The sequence below is a fragment of the Mixophyes fleayi genome, chromosome 4 (assembly GCF_038048845.1).
Source record: "Mixophyes fleayi isolate aMixFle1 chromosome 4, aMixFle1.hap1, whole genome shotgun sequence".
NCBI lineage: Eukaryota > Metazoa > Chordata > Amphibia > Anura > Limnodynastidae > Mixophyes > Mixophyes fleayi.
Window position 1 is genome coordinate 170,035,839 of NC_134405.1, and position 21,285 is coordinate 170,057,123.

The window sequence follows — 21,285 nt, forward strand, 5'->3', positions numbered from 1 at the left end:
TTGTTACTTCCTTTACAAAGGGATACCATTGGACTTTTTGATGTAGTGCAGGTACCAGCAATCACTACATTTTGAACGTATGCAGGGACACTAGTCATTCGTAGATGCCAAGTGAAATTTCCATTATTTTAGGAACACATAGCTAGTTGCAACTGTTTCCTAACTCGAGTGTAAAGCTTTAGTGCTGCCCTATTGTAAAATACATACAAGTGTGGGTTCTTGGATGTTCAGAACTCCAGTGGTAAAATCAGTTAGAGTATATAGAGAATATTGACACAGGTTTACAGCTTAATGTTGGGCTGCTTGGCATTTTTAATTATATTTTTATTGGTATCATAGGGTATAATTCTTGAAGCAACCCCTAATTTACTGTATTTGAAAGAAGCTTCACTTTTTCAACAAGATACCTCTTATCTGACTATTAGTGGTATTTAGTAGCATATTTTACTATCTGAGCTCATTGGCTGGAATGTTAAGTGATGGAACCAATGCTCTTTTTGTAAATGGGCAAATGCCTCATTAGCCAATTTATAAAAATTACTCTGAATTTATGCAATTGACATAGGGATTGAGGTTGCCCCAAGCATTCATTGGTCTCTTCTGGGGTCTGTCAGTCCCAGTGCCTCTTACAATAATTTTCACAGGTATCTGCAGTGCATCAAAAAATGTGAGTAAAGCAGGAGAGATTGTTTTACCTTTATTTAGTGTCTGTTACAAATTACAATGCTAAATATAAAATTGGCATTTTTTTCTTGTTTAAGTGTTGTGAAAGATGAAAACCCAGACAATGAAAAGTCTGAAGAGAACGCAACCAATGAATTGGATATTGTAAGTATGAATAAAGTTTGTTTACCTGTAGAGAGGATAGAGTTCTCTCTTTGCTGTTTATACTACTGTTTTCATAGGATCTGTAGAAGACCTAAGCACCTAGGTCATCTTTCTGAATATCACAACAAGCCACTTTTTGGTTGCTGACTCTGTAGCTTATGAACTTCTGTCCTTGACAGACATTCTCTAAATTATTTAGCAGTCTTGCTACAACAAATGTAATGGTCACATTTATTTGCTGTTAATGTATTAATTAATATGATGGAGTTGTGTTTTTTATATTGGTTATATTTTGAAATATTAATGAAATATTATTCTAACAAATTCTAAAATAAATTACACATGTTGCTTCTCAACTCTTGGCTGAATGAAGAAACACAGTAAATATTCTTAGTAAAATATGTGCATATGCATCATATGTTCATGTAAATTTGAAGATTGTTTTGATATTGAAAAACATTTTAATTATATATTATTATTTTGCCTAGGGGCTGATGCAAGGTGAGACATACACCACTTTGCACAGTGTGTCTTGCATGTAATCGTTCTGCCCATGCCCAGAAAGTGGGTGCATCTATATGCACCTATGAAGACTAGTGCAGTCCAGGCATTTACACACCTGCCTGTACCTGTAGAGAAGAGAGGGGCGTTCTAATGTAAGCAGAGTACAATAAAGGCATGTTTACACAAGAGGGGTTCATGGAGACCCGCAGAGACATGCCTATACCTTTGTTAGAAGGCTTATCTCTTGCATCTACTTATAGGGCAGGTGCATATACATGCTGTTGATTATGTCTTGTAAACCCGGTGCATATGTTACAGAGGCGGATGCATCTCAAGATGTGTACTGTTCTGCATATTATCTGTGTTTTCAGGTGACACAGAAGTATGTAGTGCTATAAAATACCCACACAAATTGAGTGATTTGGGCTGTAACATATCAGATGAAGCTCAGTGTGGATGAATGTAACAATATGCATTAGGTGGAACACTATTGGGTAAATCCATGCAGAAGGATCTAGGTATAATTATACATCCTAGATTTGGCAATAGCATGTAATGTCAATCTGCCGTATCCAAAGCCTGCAGGTTAATATGTATTCAAAGGGGCATAGATTAAAAAAAAAAAAAAAAACTAATTTTGCCCCTTTTATAAGACTGGGGAACCCTCACCTTGAATATGAATGTAAATTGATACCCACAATTGACAAAAGAAAAGGTTGTATCTGAACTGGTGATGCAGCAGAGGAAGGTATCTAAAGTAATAAATGATATGGAAGATCACTGTTATAAACAAAGATCACACCCAAGTTAGTTATGTACACTAGAGAAGAATAGATAAAGGGTTCATATGATCACTCTGTATAAGTATATTAATGTTTTATACTGAAAATTGTGGCTACCTGTTCAGTAGAAAGTCCCCCCACTCCTCACAAAGGAGACTAGGTCACCACTTGCACTGTGAAATTGTCAAATGCACATGAAATGGAATTGGAGGGCACTGTAGAAAAAAAATTAAGAAAGGATAGAACATTTCCCTTACAAAATAGAGTATACAAACCCGCTGACATTAATAGCACAATATAATATGTTGATGTAAAGAATTGTCTGATTGCCAGTAATTTGGTTGGAGATTTTCCTCTCTTTAGGCAAATTAGGCAGTGGTTAAACATTTTTTGTTTTGTTTTATATTTTGCCTTCTTTTGGGTCAGCTATAGTTTTTGAGGTTGAAAGGCTGAAAATATGTATTTTTTCTGCCAAAACAACTATGTACTGCAGGTCATTTGTCACACTATTGAGTGCTGCAGTCACTTGTGCATATTTCCCTAAAGGTGTGGGTGGTAAATACTGTACCACACTCAGATGAAATGTGAAATAACCTCTAGTCCATCGCTCTGATGGGAAAGCTGGACAGGACTGTATCTGTCAAACTCCTCACTGCTATATTGCACAGAGCATCAAAATGCTCTAGCTGAAGACATTGATCAAGTTTGGAGGAGGTAATGTTCTGGTAGCAGGAAGCAGCGGGGCCACCTTGACCATTGCTGCATCAAGCCATAAGCCAACTAATTCTATAGGCAAATCCGACCCTGCTTGCAGATAATCGGAATATTGACCTGTAAGCAGACCTATCTTTATTTGTTAATCAATGTGATCACATATTCTTTCATTCAGAAGTATTATTGTTTATACGTGTGGATTCTTTGCAAATGATAAATGTAACTGTTTAGGAAGAAGGCCAGGAAGGAAGTGATCATGAAGAAGAGGATGACGATGAGGATGAAGATGAGGAAGATGCTGATGGAGCAGAGAGCTCTGATGAATCTGATTCAGAACTAGATGAAAAAGGTATGCTGTTAATACATTTTTTTTGCATTTTTCAACCATGATAAATTGATATTTTACACATCACAAACTTTTTGTAAAGTCATCAGCAGTCGTATCTGAAAAATTGGTTTGGATTAATTATTCCATTTAGTGCTTCTACTTAGTGTATTTCCTTTGCTATTTTAACTGGCAAGTAGGTAAAAAAGCAATGTCTTTGATGACTGCTCCTTCATCATACACTTATACATAAATCTTTTGGTGGCTCTGGATCTGTTGTCAAAAGTTATTTAGTAACTTTTGTCCTGCACATGGTGTCACATCAATGCAGTACTGAACAAATCTATGGCAACCAGAAAGTGCACCATAGTTGACAGGAGCATGGTTTCCCTTGTTTGCTCTGTCCTTTCTCAAGATTTCCCACCACCACACCTGCTCTTGAAGCAGACTACCCACTCTTTAGTGCATCAACTGGGAATCATTAACACTGTGTCATTCCAGCAGCTGGAGACAAACTTCCAGGAAGCTCCTGTAAGTGCACAACTGGGCTTTATTGTGTAGAAGTGTGCTTCCAACTGCTGTAATAGAACAATATGACAGGACATATAAATACCAGCAGTAAATTTTTTCTGCCCACTGTAGCCGTTTAGGAGGTTATTATGCACTTTGTGGGGCACGCAGCTGGTATAGTTATGTGTTTTGGCACTAGGCATTTTCATTATAGGCACATGGGTGGTACAAGGTATGGTGACACAATGTAGTGTATTTATTTATGTGTGGGTTTATTTCATCTGTGAGCAAATGACTGTTACTACATCAACTATATGCCCCCCCCCCCCCCCCCCCCACACACACACACACACACATAGCATATATATTCTGTGTAGGAGCGCACTGCTGGTGTGTGGGTGGGCATAGCTAGTGCGTTATCTGTATGTTGGGAATGAGCACAGTTGGTGTATTATCTGAGTGTTAGCAGATGCATTTCTGTGTGTGGATGGGCATGGCTGGTGTATTTGGAGGTGAAGGGGGAACTGTGTTAAACAGCCACTGTTACCTATGATGTGCAATTTTATTATGTGGATGTATTTTGCATAGTCACATCTGCTAGTGTGTGTGTGTGTGTGTGTGTGTGTGTGTGTGTGTGTCAATGACCCTTAACTTTTTTTTTTTCCTTTTCCTTTCCCCCATTTTTTAAAATGACTCGGATATTACACCTATTGCTTGTAGCAATTTGTCAAGGTGTACACTAATGCATGTATGTTTATTTCAATATTCATGTTTATATCATGTTCTCCATTAAAATCCTTGACCTAAAACAATTGCATTAACATGAAGTATTTTTAAAAAGTTGGGTTTTTTTTTTGTTCGTTTTTGTTTCTTAAAGAAAATTACCAAGCGGACCTGGCAAACATTACCTGTGAGATTGCGATTAAGCAAAAACTCATTGATGAACTAGAAAACAGCCAGAGGAGACTACATACCCTGAAACAGCAATATGAAGAAAAGCTGATGACGCTACAGCATAAAATTCGGGACACGCAACTTGAGAGAGATCGTGTACTTCAAAACATTGGTAACACACTTCTAAAGGTTGTTTAAACCACAATCTAATGAATGTGTGTATATATGTTAATGTATGCCTGTGTATCATTGTGGTAACATAAGTGTTTATAAATTTGTACCATCCATTCACTAGCAGACCTGAAATCTTAGTGCAGCATCGCATAGGGAAAGATATTTGGGGAGGTGCAGTAATTCGCTTGCTGTCTCCTAGGTAAAAGAAATGTTCTGTACAGTTTGTTGATTTTAATACAATATTTTCAATTTCATTTTGAAATATTTTTTTTTTTTTTAAAATATACTTTTATGGAAGGAGGAGAGAAAAAAACATTAAACCACACCGAAATGGTCCATGGATACAAAGAGTTGACACAAACTATTCTGTTCTATGCAAAGAGCGATAAAATAAATCCTCCTGGCTGATATAATATACAGGCCTTGCTGAAAGTTGCATGTATTTTCTTCCTGCTTATCACCTGTTGGTGCAAACTTTCTTTAGGTTCAATGGAAACGTGTACAGAGGAAAAAACCAAAAAAATAAAGACTGAATATGAGAAGAAGTTACAGACAATGCATAAGGAACTTCAAAAACTGCAAGCAGCCCAAAAGGAACATGCTCGTTTGTTGAAAAACCAGACACAATATGAAAAACAAATGAAAAAATTGCAACAGGAAGTAGCTGAAATGAAGAAAACAAAGGTAAGCTACATAGGTGATTGCTTTTACTTTAATTGTTAACCTTATGAGGCAATGTGAATGGACCCAGAGACTACCACCAGATGCCCTTTCCTACAGTCATGGCACCTCATTTTACAAAGGGAACTCTGTGTACATGGTAAATATATTTTTCTATTATGGTGCATGCCTACTGTTCACTCTCGATGTCTCAAAACTAGAATCAAGTCTAGGTTTGTGGAGAGGCAGAAGCCTTTCAAGGCTCACTGTGGAAAAAGTGTACCCTGTGCCGCATGAAATTCCAATTTCCTACCAGTTTAGAACCACCCCTTTCTTTAAATTAAACCTTTCATTTCATTCCTAGAGTACATCTCGGTTTTTGCCTTATTTGTGGCACTGTGTATTTGAAGTTTTTTTTTTTTTTTTTTTTTTTTTTTTTTTACATCGTGGTAATGTGCTTCTCTGACAAAATGCAACTGAAAGACACAAATTATGTCCCATTAAATTATAGGCTCTGTGCCGACTCCGAGTTGTTGTTGTTGCCACACTCAAGTCGTTTTGCGGAAAGGAATTGATTGTATGCTCTTCCACACTGCAAGTGCCATCCCTAATAAAGCATCCTCTCCACACCTTTATCGATTTAAATTATTTTGCTCCACAAAATAAACATTTTGTTTCTGCACCGTTTCAAAACAATGCACCTATTCAATCCTTGGCAAGAAACAGTATTAGTGCCCACCCATGCCATCAGCCATTACATATTTCTGCAAATGCCAGAATCTTGATCTGCAAACCGTTGTGCTTTGTGAGCATTTCTGCAGACCTGTACAAATCTTGAGAACCAGTGCCTCAAAAGAGAATTCTGTACTACACCTTATCTATTATACTCTTAATAAATCGCCTCCATTCTAAGGAGCACCGCTAAACCAATTTAATGAAGAGTACAGTGTTGTGATGGACGGATTGAATTTAATTTAATATATATATATATTTTTAACTCAAAAGGTTTTTATTGAATTTTTTAGAAAAGCATATTACAAACATAGCAGTGGTTGCAGAGTACATACAGCAGATCAGTTATATTGAACAATCCACACTGCTTACATAAACAATCAAACAAGTAAATAAAAATAAGAAAAAACATTGGTACAGACAACAACACATCTTATGACCTAGTATACATAAGCCGAAGACGGCAAAGAGAACAGACAAGAAAAACAGATGGATAAAGGGGGGAGGGGGGGGGGGGGGGGCAAGACAAGAGACTATCCGGTAATAAAAAGTGTACCAGTGGGTCTAGCCCAAGTACCCAAATTAACTCAAAAACCATTCCACAGTACTCAAAGATTGAGCTGGGATTCGTAAAGTACTCATACCATATAAACCACTTAACAAGCGGGGAGGAAGCCCCTGTAGACAGATTAAAACCTATGGTTTCCATTTTGTAGCTATGTTGGATCTTGTTAATAATTTTAGGGAGTGCTGGAATTAGAGGTGATTTCCAGTTCTGGGCTATTGCAGCTCTTGCTGCAATGAGAATATGTCCAGTGACATAATGATTGTGTCGCTGGAGATGTTTAGGATACAGATGAAGTAATGCCATATCTGGGGAAGGAGAGATGATATTTTTCAAGACCTGAGAGATTAAATGAAAGATTTCGGTCCACAATGGTTGAAGTTTCGAGCAAGACCAAAAGATGTGCATAAGCGTACCAATTCCACCACAATTCCTCCAACAATATTTAGATTCTGATGGCCAGATTTTATGCAGCTTATCTGGAGTAAGATATAACCTGTGAACAATTTTAGTCAACATTTCCGAATGGTTAATACACTTTGACATCTTATATATGTTTAGGAAGACTCTCCCCCATACCTCCTTCTGAAATAGTGATATTTAGGTCGGCTTCCCAGACAGCTTGAATCGGTAAAACCAGATTGTCAATGGGAGTTAAGAGTATCTGGTACCATAGGGAAATTCCACCTGCATGAGATGTAGGGGAGAGAATCACCTTGATACCAGGGGGAGGGGTCCCATCACCCCCAAATGCGAGGGGCGTGTTTGTAACCAGTGCCTTACTTGAAGATATTTGTAAAAATCGCGGACAGGGATATCATACTTGGCTTGTAATTGAGAGAAAGGGGGAAGAGACCCTCCCTCCAGGAGGTCCTGCACACGTCTGGCTCCTTGCTTGTGCCAAGAGTCAAGACGGAGGTCTGGGATTAGTTGTGACAGTGCTATAGTAGAGAGGCTAGAGGAAGGGAGCTGGTAGTCTGGGAAAAGGGACATCATCTTATCCCAGGTGGTGAGAGAATCTCTTATGCTCCTTAATGTGAAGACTGGATTAGGTCGTCTAGGTTTGTCCAGCCATAATAGATCTGCTAATGGAAATGGAGAGAGACTATGCTGTTCAATGTCCACCCATGGTTTTTTCAGTGGGGCGGAGGCCTGCCAATCTCTAAGCTGAAAATAGCCGCCTGTTGGTATGCTTCTAGTTTGGGAGCGGCTAAGCCACCTTTTATTTTAGATCTGAAATTTCTCTCTCTAGAGAGCCTAGACTTTTTGTTGTTCCAAATAAACTTGGACACAATAGTATAAAATTTCTAATTTAATATATTTTAATGTGGTGTACTATGGCCTTCACCAAACTCAGGGGAGAACCTGTATTTAGCCTTCTTACTTGCTAAGAACCAGTGATATGACTAAGACACTCCCTGACCACTATTTATGAGGCCTGACTTTCTTATATGCAAAGTCCCAACCATTCCTGACAATAGATTGAATATTGAAGTCTATTGGGTATGTAACTAAAAAATTCTTTTGAAATGGTCATCCCCGTAAAGTTTTGTTGAATCTGATTTTAATTAAGTATTTATATTTTTGTAGACAGCAGTTAGAGATGGCCTATCTTCTACGTAATTGTCTCGTAGATAAAAAACCATTAACAATTTGTGAAGACAGTGGGAAATTACAAGGTGGATTGTCATCCAAACAACACATAGTTGTTTTCAAAATCTACTAAAATGCTTCGGTCTTACAGTAGTCACACACACACTTTCCCCACCACCAGCTTGATTTGTTATTGCACTACCTTATGTATCAATTGTTCCCCACACCTATTAAGAGTGTCATCTCATATGAGCAGTCTTTATTTGTTTGTATCCCTTCAATGTATCTTGGTTCTTTGTATTTTATTTTACTGCAGCCCATGTATTTCTTACATGGCTGTTGCCAAATCAGCTATTTAATAACACTAGTCTTCATCAGCATGTAACCCCTGAGATTTAATTTGGACTGTACAGTTAGAGAATGTAGTCTGCTCAGAAGTCCTGCCACTAGCCTAGAGGCCTCAGAGCAGTGTGATTTGTTAAATGAAAAAGTTCAGCCAAACTATAAAAAGAGGACTTCAACAGGTATAACTGCAGTAAACCAGCTGGGAGATTGCTCCTCTTGACAAATGTACTTGTTATGCTATGCATAACCGCCTCTCCACCAACCTCTCTGGAGAGGATCAAGGAGGGAGTGTTCAGTCTGGTTTCCGCCCTCTCCACTCCACTGAAACTGCCCTGGCTAAAGTTACCAACGATCTTCTCTCTCCTAAAGCTAGGGGCCACTTCTCCCTTCTCATTCTCTTGGCTCTCTCAGCGGCCTTTGACCACCAGCTCCTGCTCCACACCCTTCAGTCCCTTGGCCTTTCCGGCTCCGTCCTGTCCTGGTTCACCTCTTACATTGCTGACTGTTCCTCTTCTGTTACCACCTCTGGGTCTCTCTCCCCCCCCCCCCTTCCACCCTTCCAGTTGGGGTCCCTCAGGGCTCTGTTCTCGGACCCTTACTCTTCTCACTTTACACCTCTAACCTGGGTGAACTCATCAGCTCCTTTGGCCTCAAGTACCACCTTTATGCTGACAACACCCAACTCTACTTATCATCTCCTGATCTCTCTCCCTCCCTCCTCTCTAGGGTGTCCGCCTGCCTCTCTGCCATCTCCTCCTGGATGTCCTCTAGATTTCTCAAACTTAATCTTGCTAAAACCGAACTCATTGTCTTTCCTCCCGTTCAATCCCCCTCCCCTTCTGACCTTTCTATCACGGTCCACAACTCCTCTATTTCCCCTGTTCATCAACTTTGTGGCCTTGGTGTCATCCTTGACTCCTCTCTCTCCTTTGCCCCTCACATTCTCTCTCTTGCCAAATCCTGCCGCTTCCAGCTGCGCAACATCACATGCATTCGGCTCTTCCTCTCCCAAGATGCCACTAAAGCTCTCATCCACTCTCTCATTATCTCCTGCTTGGACTACTGCAACCTTCTCCTTACTGGCCTCCCCCGCTCTCATCTCGCTCTCCTTCGCTCTGTACTCAAAGCAGCCGTCGGCTCATCTTCCTTTCTCGCCACTCCTCTTCTGTCTCCCCCCAAGCCCTTCACTGGCCTCCCTTCCCCTACAGAATCCTGTTCAAGCTCCTCACACTCACATTCAAGGCCCTCTCCAACTCCACTGCTCCCTACATCTCCAACCTCATCTCTATTCACGCTCCATCCTGCCCTCTGCAATCGGCCAAAGACCGTCACCTCTCTTCCCCCTGGTTACCTCCTCCCACGCTTGTATCCAAGACTTCTCCCACGCTACCCCCCTCCACTGGAACCAGCTCCCCCGCTCCATCAGAACACCCCCCCAATTTGTCCAGCTTCAAACGGGCTTTAAAAACCTACCTTTTCTTAAAAGCCTTCCAATCTCCCACTTAACTACCCTCCTTCCAGTCTCCCACTTAACTTCCCTCCTTGTTGTTCACCTCCCCCCCCCCCCCCCCTCTTTCCCCTTCCCCATCTCAGCCTCCGTTCTTCCCCTTTCCTCATCCCACCCTTGTATGTCTGTCTGTCCAAACCTCCCCTTGATTGTACGCTCCTTTTGAGCAGGGCCACCTCTCCTCCTGTTCTCCACCACTTATAACTCTGCTCTCCAGCTACTTAGCCTCCTCCTTGAGGTCCTTCTGCCCTTCGACCCCTCTTTCTACTCTCTTTACCCTTCTAGGGCTCTCACCTGCCTTCTGCGCCCTACCTTTTGGGCTCAGTTTATCAACGTATGCAGACTATCCTTTTCTCCCACCCCCTCTAGCTGTACTTTGAGCTTCCTGAATTACTATGCTTCTTGTTAACTGTACCGTGCTGTCTCACCCTGTACTGTGATACTGTCTGTCCCTGTACGGCGCTACGGATACCTTGTGCCGCCCTATAAATAAAAATTAATAAAATGCAAATAAATGCAAGTTTTTATTGTTGTTCTTTAACAGTAAATCATTTCTACAAAATTACATATATTAAAAACATGTATTGCATGTGAATATAATTTTGCATAGTGCATTTATTGAGATTAACCAAGAGATACACATGAACTTTGCACTTTATTCACACTAGTAGGCGCTTGTACCTTTCTACTCTTAACCCAGATGCACTACACCTGATGAAACAGGTGTCAAAAAGGGCGGCAGCCATTTGGTTATTTTCCAAGGGAGGATGTTTGACAAGTTCATTAACATATATTGAATACACTATTTATGCACAATTATCAGCGCTTGAGTCAATGCCGCTCACCACATTCCGGCTATACTATTTACATATACATATTTTATATTTCATTATTTTGCATTAGGGTTTTAAGTCTTTGTATAAAATATTGTATTTTCCTTCTTGTTTAGATTCGTCTAATGAAGCAAATGAAGGAAGAGCAAGAAAAGGCCAGAATGGTAGATTCTCGTAGAACCCGTGAAATTGCACAGCTTAAAAAAGATCAGCGGAAGAGAGAGGTGAGTAGTGTTTATGAATGAATTGTTAAATCCCCTTTGTTTGTACAATCTTATCAGTTGTAAGAAGTATAAAGACTTTTATATTTTGGCCTATTACATGCAGTACTATTCAAAGAATTTCTCTATCTATAATGGTACAGGCATCATCCGTGGGTTTAAATTCCACCTATAGCAGATGGGCACTTTGATCCCTCTTTTTGATGTGGCAACCTAATTCCTCTCAATACAAGGAGTCAGGGACTAAGCATTTCTTTTTATATTAATTTTGTAATATATTTATTTTCCCTTTTCAGTTTTCTATTTTGTTAGGTCAGGCTTTTACCTGACATCAGTTGGATGATGGGAATGGCAGTGTGGTCTTCTCTACATAGCCTGCTTTTGCGATGTCTTATGTTGCAGAGGCTATGGATAATTGATGATTACATCACCTTTCAGGTCTGCATTCTTACCTTGGGAACACAATCCTAGATTATGTTAATACCTGGGTGCAGATTTCAAATACAGTCTTCTCACTTTAGAGTGGTACACCCTTTCTATGCCCTTTTTGGCTTTAAAACATGGGTCTTTTGAGGACCAACTCTGCATGCCTGCTATATGACTCTTTCTCTCCACACATTCACTAAGTTTTTCCTGGTAAATGTAATTACCTTTTCTCACATAAGGTTTCTGCTTGTTGGACATTATTTTTAAACTTGTGGCTATGCTCATCTTTAATTTACCTTGAAGGTATCTGAAATGTGATGCCCATATATCCAAAGCCTATGAAAGACCCAGACCTTTCAAAATTATTGTTATAGGCTATGATGTGCCATTTTTTTAACAGTGCCATTGGCCCTCTATTTGGTTTGTCTCCCGTCACTGTTGGGTGGTCTATCTTGGTCTCTATCCTGTATGTAAATTGAGGATTCCTTAATAGCAGAGGTGCCAAAAAAGCTTCATGACATGCTTAATTCATATGTCTGCTTCGCATATTCCACATTTTTGGCCATTCACAATTTCCCTGTTCAAATGAATGTGATTAGCATTTCAATACCTAAGATAAATAAAATCATGTGGTCACATCAGTATTCAATCAAGGGTCTCCAAGTATCATTGTCGTGGTTTTACAATTGTTTGAATGGAGAAGGTAGAGTGCTAGAACGGAGAAATCTTGATAGATCAAATGCTTGTAATACTTTTATTGTAATCTAATATATATAAGCCTAGCGGCGTGTGTTAGTGTGTGTGTGTGTGTGAGTGTGTGTGTGGAAAAAACTATTTTCTCAGAAAGGGCTCATCCAATTGACCTGAAATTTGGTATACTGACATTATTTGACCAAAAATTTATAATAGTGAAGTCAGTTAACTTCCATCATCCCCCCTTCCCCGTGGGAGGGGTAGTAAAGGCTAAATTTACCAGTTGAGGGCTCAAACTCTTGACCGTGTGGGTATTTATTTACCAGAGCCTGTGTTTGGTCATGGACAAATGTATGTCGCATTTTCACGAGTACGGAGAAGTAGTGATGTGAAAGGGCAGGTTATGAATACTGCCCTTCAAGGAAGACTGATTGAGCACAGCGATAAGGTGTTTAGCAGAAATGTTATGTATCGAGAGGTTTTAGAACAGTAAGATGATGGAGATTAAGGATGTGGCGATGAAGATGAAGGATGAGGTGATGGAGAAGAATGATGAGGTGGTGACATGTGGACAAAACCACGTTAAAAAAGGGCGTTACGGAAGTAACACTCTTCCCCTGAGGAGGCCTGGCCTAGCCCCAAATGCATGACAAGAACCTTTTTAACACCTTAAGTAGCTTGATTTGACTAGAATGCATGAGTATCATGCACGGGTTAACTTGTATATTATATTTTATTGTAGTATAAAAAACATTCAATTGTTAAAAAAAAATCAAATGCTCTTACAAACATGAAACAAAGTAGGTTTGAATTGGGTTAAAGCTTTTTGCCTTGATTTTACATTTGACACCTTTAGCCTCTGAATCTGCATGTAAAGATATCTAGCAGCTGACCAGTGTTTGTGTAAAGATGGTAGATATGCTGTATATGAAAAATCCATGCTTCTGGAATACTGCTTTACAAAAATACTAATTTGAACACATGCATATTTTATGTTTCAAAATAATTATGAGAGCACCATGTTGTATTTCAGAGTCAGTTAAGAACTTTAGAATCCCAGAAAAAACAGCAAGAATTAGTGCTTCGTCGGAAAAATGAAGAGGTAAAAACTATTCATGGAGGGAATTATAATGTTTTTGTGTATACTGCTAGATTGTTCATTGGTTTAAATGCTGCTATTTCCTGTGGATAGGTTACAGCACTTCGACGTCAAGTAAAACCAATGTCTGATAAAGTGGCTGGGAGGGTAAGCCGTAAAATAAGCTTACCAGAACCGGTTTCTGATCATGTTATAGAAGATCAAGATTCTGTCAAAATCGGAGGACAACAGAGACCTAGAATCCCTATTGCTAGAGTCCAGCCTGCAACTTCTAATGCTTTAAATGGAACAAGGTAACCATTTTTATCTTTATATACACAGTGGGGGATCCAGTGATCACTTTCCCCCTCTAGCAATGACTACTTAATAACCTGTACTTATTTTTATGCCTATCTTCCTTTTTTTAGATTTATTTTGAAAGTTCAGCACAGCAGCAAAAGTAATCTCATTAATACAGTTAGTGTAAGAAGCATGGGTATTTATTTTTAATTACATGTGCTAAATACAGAATTGGAATTTTAATGAAGGTACAGTAGTTATTGTAAAATGTTCACAATCTCCAGCTGAGAACAGTATGTGTGGGAGGATGAATAGCAATATCACAGCAGCGTGGGATAATTACAATAAGTTAAGCTTAATTAAGATGTAGCTCTGGATACTTTCGTGAACACTATTTTTTGTTCTTTTTCCCTCCTATTTTTTTTTTTTTTTTTTTAAATAACAGACTACTATAGACATAGTATAAACAAATGTTATAACTAAATGTGCATACTCTTTTATTCTCAGAAAAAAACATCAAAGGAAGGGATCAAGCATTTACACTTCAAAGGCAGCCAGGCAGAAATGGCAGTCACTGGAGCGTAGGATCTTAGACATTGTAATGCAGAGGATGACTATCTCCAATATGGAGTATGACATGAATCGGCTACTGAAGGTAAAATGCTTCTTTTTTCTAATAGATGGCACAATATAATACAAAGTAAATACACATATAAAGAGATATATTTATGTATTTTTTTTTTTAAATAAACAATATTTTTATTTCAAGACCTGATAAACAGAAACATGTCCAGCGTGTATTTTATCAGATTCCATACAGGTTAAAAAAAAATCCTAAACGGTACTTATAATTTCCATATTGCCTTGATTTGTAAGGTGATATAAGGGAAGCCAGGACGGGAGTTAAAAGGGAAGGTGAGCAGGAGGAACAACAAAAAAAAAAAAAAAAAGTGAGATTGGGAACTAGGGGGGTATAATAATAACTCAGAAGGATTGGGAGATTTACTATAAGTTACTGTACTGTAAGAGATGTATTATTATATTTGTGTCTTAGAAGATTTCAGACTGCTAGGGAGTAATGGATGTTATGGTGGTTCCCAGACTTGACCAATTTTATCCCCATTATTGTGGATAAAGTGAGTGATACTCTCATTTTTTTATTGTAATATGTAACTGAAATAACAAAACATTTGGGATCCCAGCTATAAGTAACACACACACACACACACACACACACACACACACACACACACACACACACACACACACACACACACACACACACACACAGTGAAGGAAAGCAGACCTTTCTTTTCAGCTGAAGCCAGATAGTTGGGCACCTCCAAATCAGTGAGTACTAAGGCTTCATCATTTGGGGACTTAACTTGTTGAGTTATGTACACTAACCTTCCGGGTAAGGAGGTTTAAATGTAATAAAAAGGTTGTTTTTAATCCACACCCAAACAAACTTTCATATTCTGTATGGTAAGCAGCTAAGACAACAGTAAGCAGCATTTGCAAACAAAATAGAATAGAAATAAGCCAAAGCTTGGTTATCCTTACCATTGCAAATCTTAGGAAACTCTACCAGTATAGTGGGAACTATTCAGACACTTGCCCCTGAAGTTCAGAGTAACATAAATGAGAAGTTATCCCTTGTGTTGTGAAATGCTTGACTTGGAGGTATCTAAATATCATTGTTTGCAGCCCTAAGTCTGGATTTGAAGGGACTGAAAGGATTTACCATTAAATGTAAGCAGGTGACCTATATTTAATTTAGACCATTTGTGAGCTGGGGAAAATTTATTTGGAAAACCACTGCAATTGCATGCATTTGTTTCTTTGTTAAATGCTACATACGGCTTATATTGATTGGGCTTACTTCTTTTCCTGTAACAGCAACGTGAGGAACTCACAAAAAGGAAAGAAAAAGTCACAAGGAAAAGGGACCGAATTATAAAGGAACCTGGAGACATTGACAAAAATATTAACAACCTGAATGAAGAAATTGAATCCTTGAGTGCAAATATTGACTACATTAATGACAGCATATCTGAATGTCAGGCCAATATTATGCAAATGGAGGAGGCCAAGGTAAACTATTATCCGTATAGCTGATTGGTTCAAGTTGGCTAACAGTTACTACAATTGATACTCTAATGTAAGTAGGAGATATGTATATTAAAATGTTGGTTCGAAATATGCAAGTAAACAGATGAAAATAGAACCCCACCCTGTACTTACATGCCATACTATATTGGTTATTACTTCTTCAGCAGTGGGAGAACTTATTAGTTTTTCAGCAGCTCCATTCTCTAAGGGGTGAATTCATTTGGCCGCATTACTGTAAAAAGTAACGCCACCTGAGCACTATTACTGATATTACTGTAATAGTGCTCATAATTACCACTAATATGGCTTGCTGAGCCACGAGCAAAATTCTGTGTCAAAAGTACTGTATTAACGGTAATAGGTTTACCACGGCAGTATTCTGGGGGAATTAATTTCCCCCCTAAGAGGGAGGGCACTGTAATAAAAGCTGCCCCACTTCTTTCCCTATAAAACCCCTAATCTTTCCTGCTTCTGGTTAGTTCTGTTTCCAGTGTCCTTCATATAAGGTGAGCACAAGGTTCTGATTTAATTTTTATGTTTAATTGTGTTATTTTTCCATTCCCCGGCTCCCCAGTACTTAGCCTAAGGAACAATCGTAGCTCTTTCCTGGAGCATGCATGCTCCCTCCACAAACTCCCAACACATATTTCCTTCATTCCCACCTCTGGCCTTAGCCACAGATGTTTGTTAAGTTTACACTCTTTTGCCCCAATGTGACGAAGGAAATAGTTGTTGCTGCTGTGACCTCTTCAGCTTCCTGGTTCCCCCAATCCGGACACCGCAGTGACTTGAGCAGGGCAAGTATGAGGGTTTGGGGGCTATATAGAAGCAAACCTAACCTCCAGGCTTCCAAAGGGGCAGAAAGAGTAGATCATTGACCAAAGCGTACTGCAAAGCCTTATTACAGCTTCAGATTTTTCGTCTTCTCTGAGTTGTTGCCTGTGAACAACCTTCAACGAACCAACCTGTCGACTCATTAGCATTGTCTGTTCATCTTCAATATTCATCTACACCTCAGGGAAGTGTTTTTGTTTTTTCTAATTCCTTCTCTGCTCTTGTTTAATGAAGTGTGTAGTAGTGTTTTGGGGTTCAGACTTCAGTTCACTGGACGCTCTTCATTGGTAAGCTACACAGTGACTCAGACCAGTGGCGAATCCAGGGGGGGAAGGGGGGCCATTGGAGCATTCCCCCTAGCAGCAGAAAGCCTAACTTTAAAATAGGTCCCAGCCGCCGATCAAAACAGGAGGGGGCGGGACAATCACGAGCGGAATGCGGTGCTAAACGCGGGCCAGCCAATCAGAGTAAAGAAGGGGCGTGATTATGCAAACCCGCCCCCCCTGCCCCCAAAACATAAAGTCTAGGTCTGCCCCTTCCTCAGACCCAGTTATAATCCTAAGTACTCCTTGGCATTAAATCTGATTCGCAAGTGGCTATGTCTAAGACGAAGGCCCCTAAACCCTCCACTTTGGTAGTTCATAGCATGGACTATGCTAAGCCGAAATTACCTGCAGGTCATTCAGGCCTGCTATGCACGCGTTGTGCTTTTCCTTCCTTTCAGTTCTCACAGGGGGTGTGAAGAAGAGTATTGACACAGCTAATTTTGTCCATTCCTAAGGCAAAATATCTTCAAACAACTGATTCAGTGGAGGGTGGTGCTTCCTATCCTAAATATTCATGACTCCAAATATCAGGCGAGGCCTCCTATTTTAAGAAAATTGTAGACTATTGTAATGAAACAATCTTCACCCAGACTTGCTGTTTAATCCTATTTACACTTCCTTCAAAGATCCCTCAAGTAATTTGTGGGTTTTCTTAAAAACCTATTTTTACTACAGGTTTGAGTGTCTGGTCTGCCTTTCCCATTGGTTATCGTTGCTAAGGCCACTTTGAAGTGGGTAGATCATTTTGTATGATTAGGAGCAAGGGCTTCAGCTAATACAGTTGTGGCTTGATGGTCTTCTGTCTATAATCTTGGGTCGCGGGCAATACAACAAAGAAATACCTGTCAGGTTTGCCTTCCAGGGGAACAATCTAATGAAGGCTCAGTTTGGTGAATTATCAGTCCATTATATAATCAGACCCAAGTCTTTACCTGACCCAGTCAACCTCCTTGGTGCTACTTGGGCTCAGGTTATATATGAACCACAACAAGGTGTTTCGTCCCCAAGACAGGGTATACTCTTTTTATGGGATAATCTTTCCAATCATGGATAACCCATGTACTGTGTTGCATGAGTGATCAAGACTATAATCTTCACTTCAGGCATACCGTATGCGCAGTTCCACATACTCCCCCTGGAAAATGATGTCATGAGTTCCTGGAACAGGGCTCTATCAGCTTCTGAATGTCATCTGTCTATCTTGCAGAATAATTGCCTCCATGTGTTGGTGGATTGAGGAGTCTCACTTGACAGTGGGGAGTATCTTCTTAGTTGTGACTTGACAGGTGATCACAAACAATGAAAGCCTGTCCAGGTGGGACCAATGCATTTACATCTTCGACATCAGTGGACATGGCCTCTCCAGGAAACCATTATGCCCATCAGTGTCTTGGAACCTTTTCTGTACATAGTCATGGAGTGCAGCCTGTAGTGGGTTGCTATGGTAATGTCTCAGCTGTCCGTAGGTGTAGTTTGGATTGTTCCTTGTTTGCCGAGCTATGGGTAAGTTGGGTGAAAATGTGAGTGTAGAATATGTTCACACAGCCAAGGTACATGGTAGGGAATGGATTAATGAAGTATACAAGAAGGGCTGACTGAAAGGATGGCAGTGTGAGGAGCAAGAATATAATGGGAAATATAGGGACAGATCAGATAGATATGGTATGTAAGTGAGGTGTAGATAGTATTGGAATGAATAGGATTGATAGAATGGTAGAACCAAATTAATAGAGATAAGCTATTCAACCTTTTATCTGGCTGTGTGTTACTGGACTTTTCTAGGGCCGGCTCATGGACAATGGCACCTGAATTGTCAGGGGGCACAAACAATCGTCCAGGCCATGTAGAGAAGAGTTTTGGATCATACGGAGTTTAGAATGGTTTGTTCCTGATGTTTTTGCAAACTACATTTATGAGTTGGAGAACTGGGAGACGCCCTTCCAGAATTGCTAGTGCTTTGATCCAGCAAATTGGTTTCTCCATCACAAAATTTTCATTGATGTCTTGGTGACATGGGACTTCCAAGAGAGATTAACTGACATAAAACCAAGCATCTAGTAAAGATCTGATATTCTACTCCAGTTTAGAGGAACATTGTTGAATCCCTAGACTGAAGGAATGGTAACAGGCAAAGAAAACAGTATTGGAATGTACATTGTCATTACTAGTAACTGAGGCTGCTGTTTTAAACTCATAAACTATAATATGACTGGATTCCTACACATTTACTTCACTTTTATTTTTATTTACATAATTATCCCATTATCTCATTCCCCCCCCAATAATGAATCCCACACCAGTATAAAACCAAGTCTATCACTTATTATTGATGGATCACATCCAGCTACTGCATACTAACATAGTATAGCAAGCACAAACATGGTCATAAAATTTAGGTTCTCTGTCATACAGAGCAGAGGTATAGACAGGTCAAGTAATTAGCATATCTTTAGCTGGCACAATATTGCTACTTTTATATATTGTATATATTATTGCTCTTCAAGCTGATCTAGTTATAATATGAAAAGACAATTAATATAAAAATATATAATATGAAGCGATGCACCTCTCTGATTTAACTCTGTCCACCAAGCTTTTTTGTTGAGCACTCTACACATATAGGGCCTGATTCATGTTTGGGGGTAGGTCCCTTTGCGTGCCATATTTTGTGTGAAATATCTCTGCGCATGATCATAAATTGACTTTACACCAATGAACGCAGTTGCATGCAATTCATGTCTGAATACAAATTACACAATTGCTTACAATTTGGGAGGAGGGAAACATTGGGCAGATGAACGTGGGCCATTTACAGTAAGGGTGTGCCGAAGCAGATGTGGATGATTCAACTACTGTGTTTCTCATAAGTATGTCTGATTTCAGCTGTAAGTGCCAACTGATAGTGATGACTGTCACGGCATAGTCTTTGTATTAAAAACTACCTGTATGAGTGCCACTAGATAGAAAAGAAAATGTATATGCAAGGAAGATTGATTATATTGAATATGATTCATTGAGGAGAGTAAATGCTGATACATATCACATTTTGCATAAAATCGCTCTGCGCATGCCCAGAACCGGACAATACCCCTGTGAATACAGCAACATCCTATTAATATTCGAGCACAAAGGTCCCTTCCTACAGTGCGATTTAATGGGTGGCACAGAGAGAGTGAACTGAGTGTATGCACGTAGTCAATTCACAGTTAGGATGCGCCAAGCACGCAGCAGTGTGCAAGCACTTCAAGCTGGAAGTGCGCAAAATGGAAGATCTTAAAGTTTAGACAAATAGTGTACTTTCACCCAGATTCAAATCGATGCATATTTTGATACCCATGAATTTGAATACAGTTGGAACTACACCCAAGTTCTCTGCTCTTTTTTTAAATGCAAGTTGTGTGCAGGTTGCATCCGATAGGTATCTGCCCCATAATTTTTCTACTTGCCTAAAACTAAACTGCTCCCCATTTGTCACTTCAGTTTCCTGCAATTCTTAGCAGATTAACAAGCAATTTGCATTTAAATCTAACCAGGAACAACTGTTTATTTGTGCTTCCTTTAGTATATTGTAATTGTACCATACTTTATAAGATGCTGACCTTTACTAAGATCCACACTTAAATAATGAAAGGCAAAGCAACATGCACTATTTGAAAAGTAGTTAGTGACTGATGCTTAGTCAATAAAAATTGTAGGCAGAACCATGTGAAAGCTTGCACTTCTTTGCTATGCAGTCATTTTTGGCTCGACATGGTCAATGGTAAAGTGAAAACAGAGTAATGATGCAACATTGGTTTGTGGCTCAGACATATTGATGTTTAACTATATGTTCATGATCCGCTTCTCCTCTCTACTTCCAATGCATGGTTCAGGTTGAACATAGATAAAAATAGAAATCCCTTAAACGTACGTGACAGCGGTCATTGTTACACACTGAATTTATTTACAACCGGGTCACGTGCTATAAATGCTTCTTGTTCTCTTTCTTTGACCATCATCCATTATAATGCTTACCAAAGTACTTACCTTTCAGATGTAATAGTGTTTCATTTATTTAATCTTTTTATTGTTTAGGAAGAAGGAGATACATTGGATGTAATTGCCATTATTAGTTCATGCACTTTAACAGAGGCACGATATCTGCTTGACCATTTTCTTACCATGGCTATTAGCAAGGTAAGCTTTATACAGACACAGTGTTCATGTGTTTAAGATGTTAAAAAACCAGTATTTTAGTCAGTGAAATACTGTATGTATACGTGTCAAAATAAAATGCTTTCATGATGACCGTTTATATTTTAGATTCTTATTTCCCTTCACGTATTAGGA

General features: G+C 39.4%; 1 protein-coding gene across 6 annotated transcripts in view; it reads left to right on the forward strand.

Annotated features, from left to right (window-relative positions):
* KIF21A (kinesin family member 21A) overlaps window positions 1-21,285 on the forward strand; it is a 122,456-nt gene that overhangs the window by 65,627 nt on the left and 35,544 nt on the right. For all 6 annotated transcript variants that reach the window (XM_075208835.1, XM_075208838.1, XM_075208840.1 and 3 more), the window contains exons 12-21: window positions 762-828; window positions 3,060-3,177; window positions 4,541-4,729; window positions 5,216-5,415; window positions 11,083-11,190; window positions 13,340-13,408; window positions 13,499-13,698; window positions 14,192-14,339; window positions 15,584-15,778; window positions 21,031-21,132. In XM_075208835.1, the coding sequence (XP_075064936.1) occupies window positions 762-828; window positions 3,060-3,177; window positions 4,541-4,729; window positions 5,216-5,415; window positions 11,083-11,190; window positions 13,340-13,408; window positions 13,499-13,698; window positions 14,192-14,339; window positions 15,584-15,778; window positions 21,031-21,132 (1,396 nt within the window). The remainder of the gene's footprint in view (window positions 1-761; window positions 829-3,059; window positions 3,178-4,540; window positions 4,730-5,215; window positions 5,416-11,082; window positions 11,191-13,339; window positions 13,409-13,498; window positions 13,699-14,191; window positions 14,340-15,583; window positions 15,779-21,030; window positions 21,133-21,285) is intronic.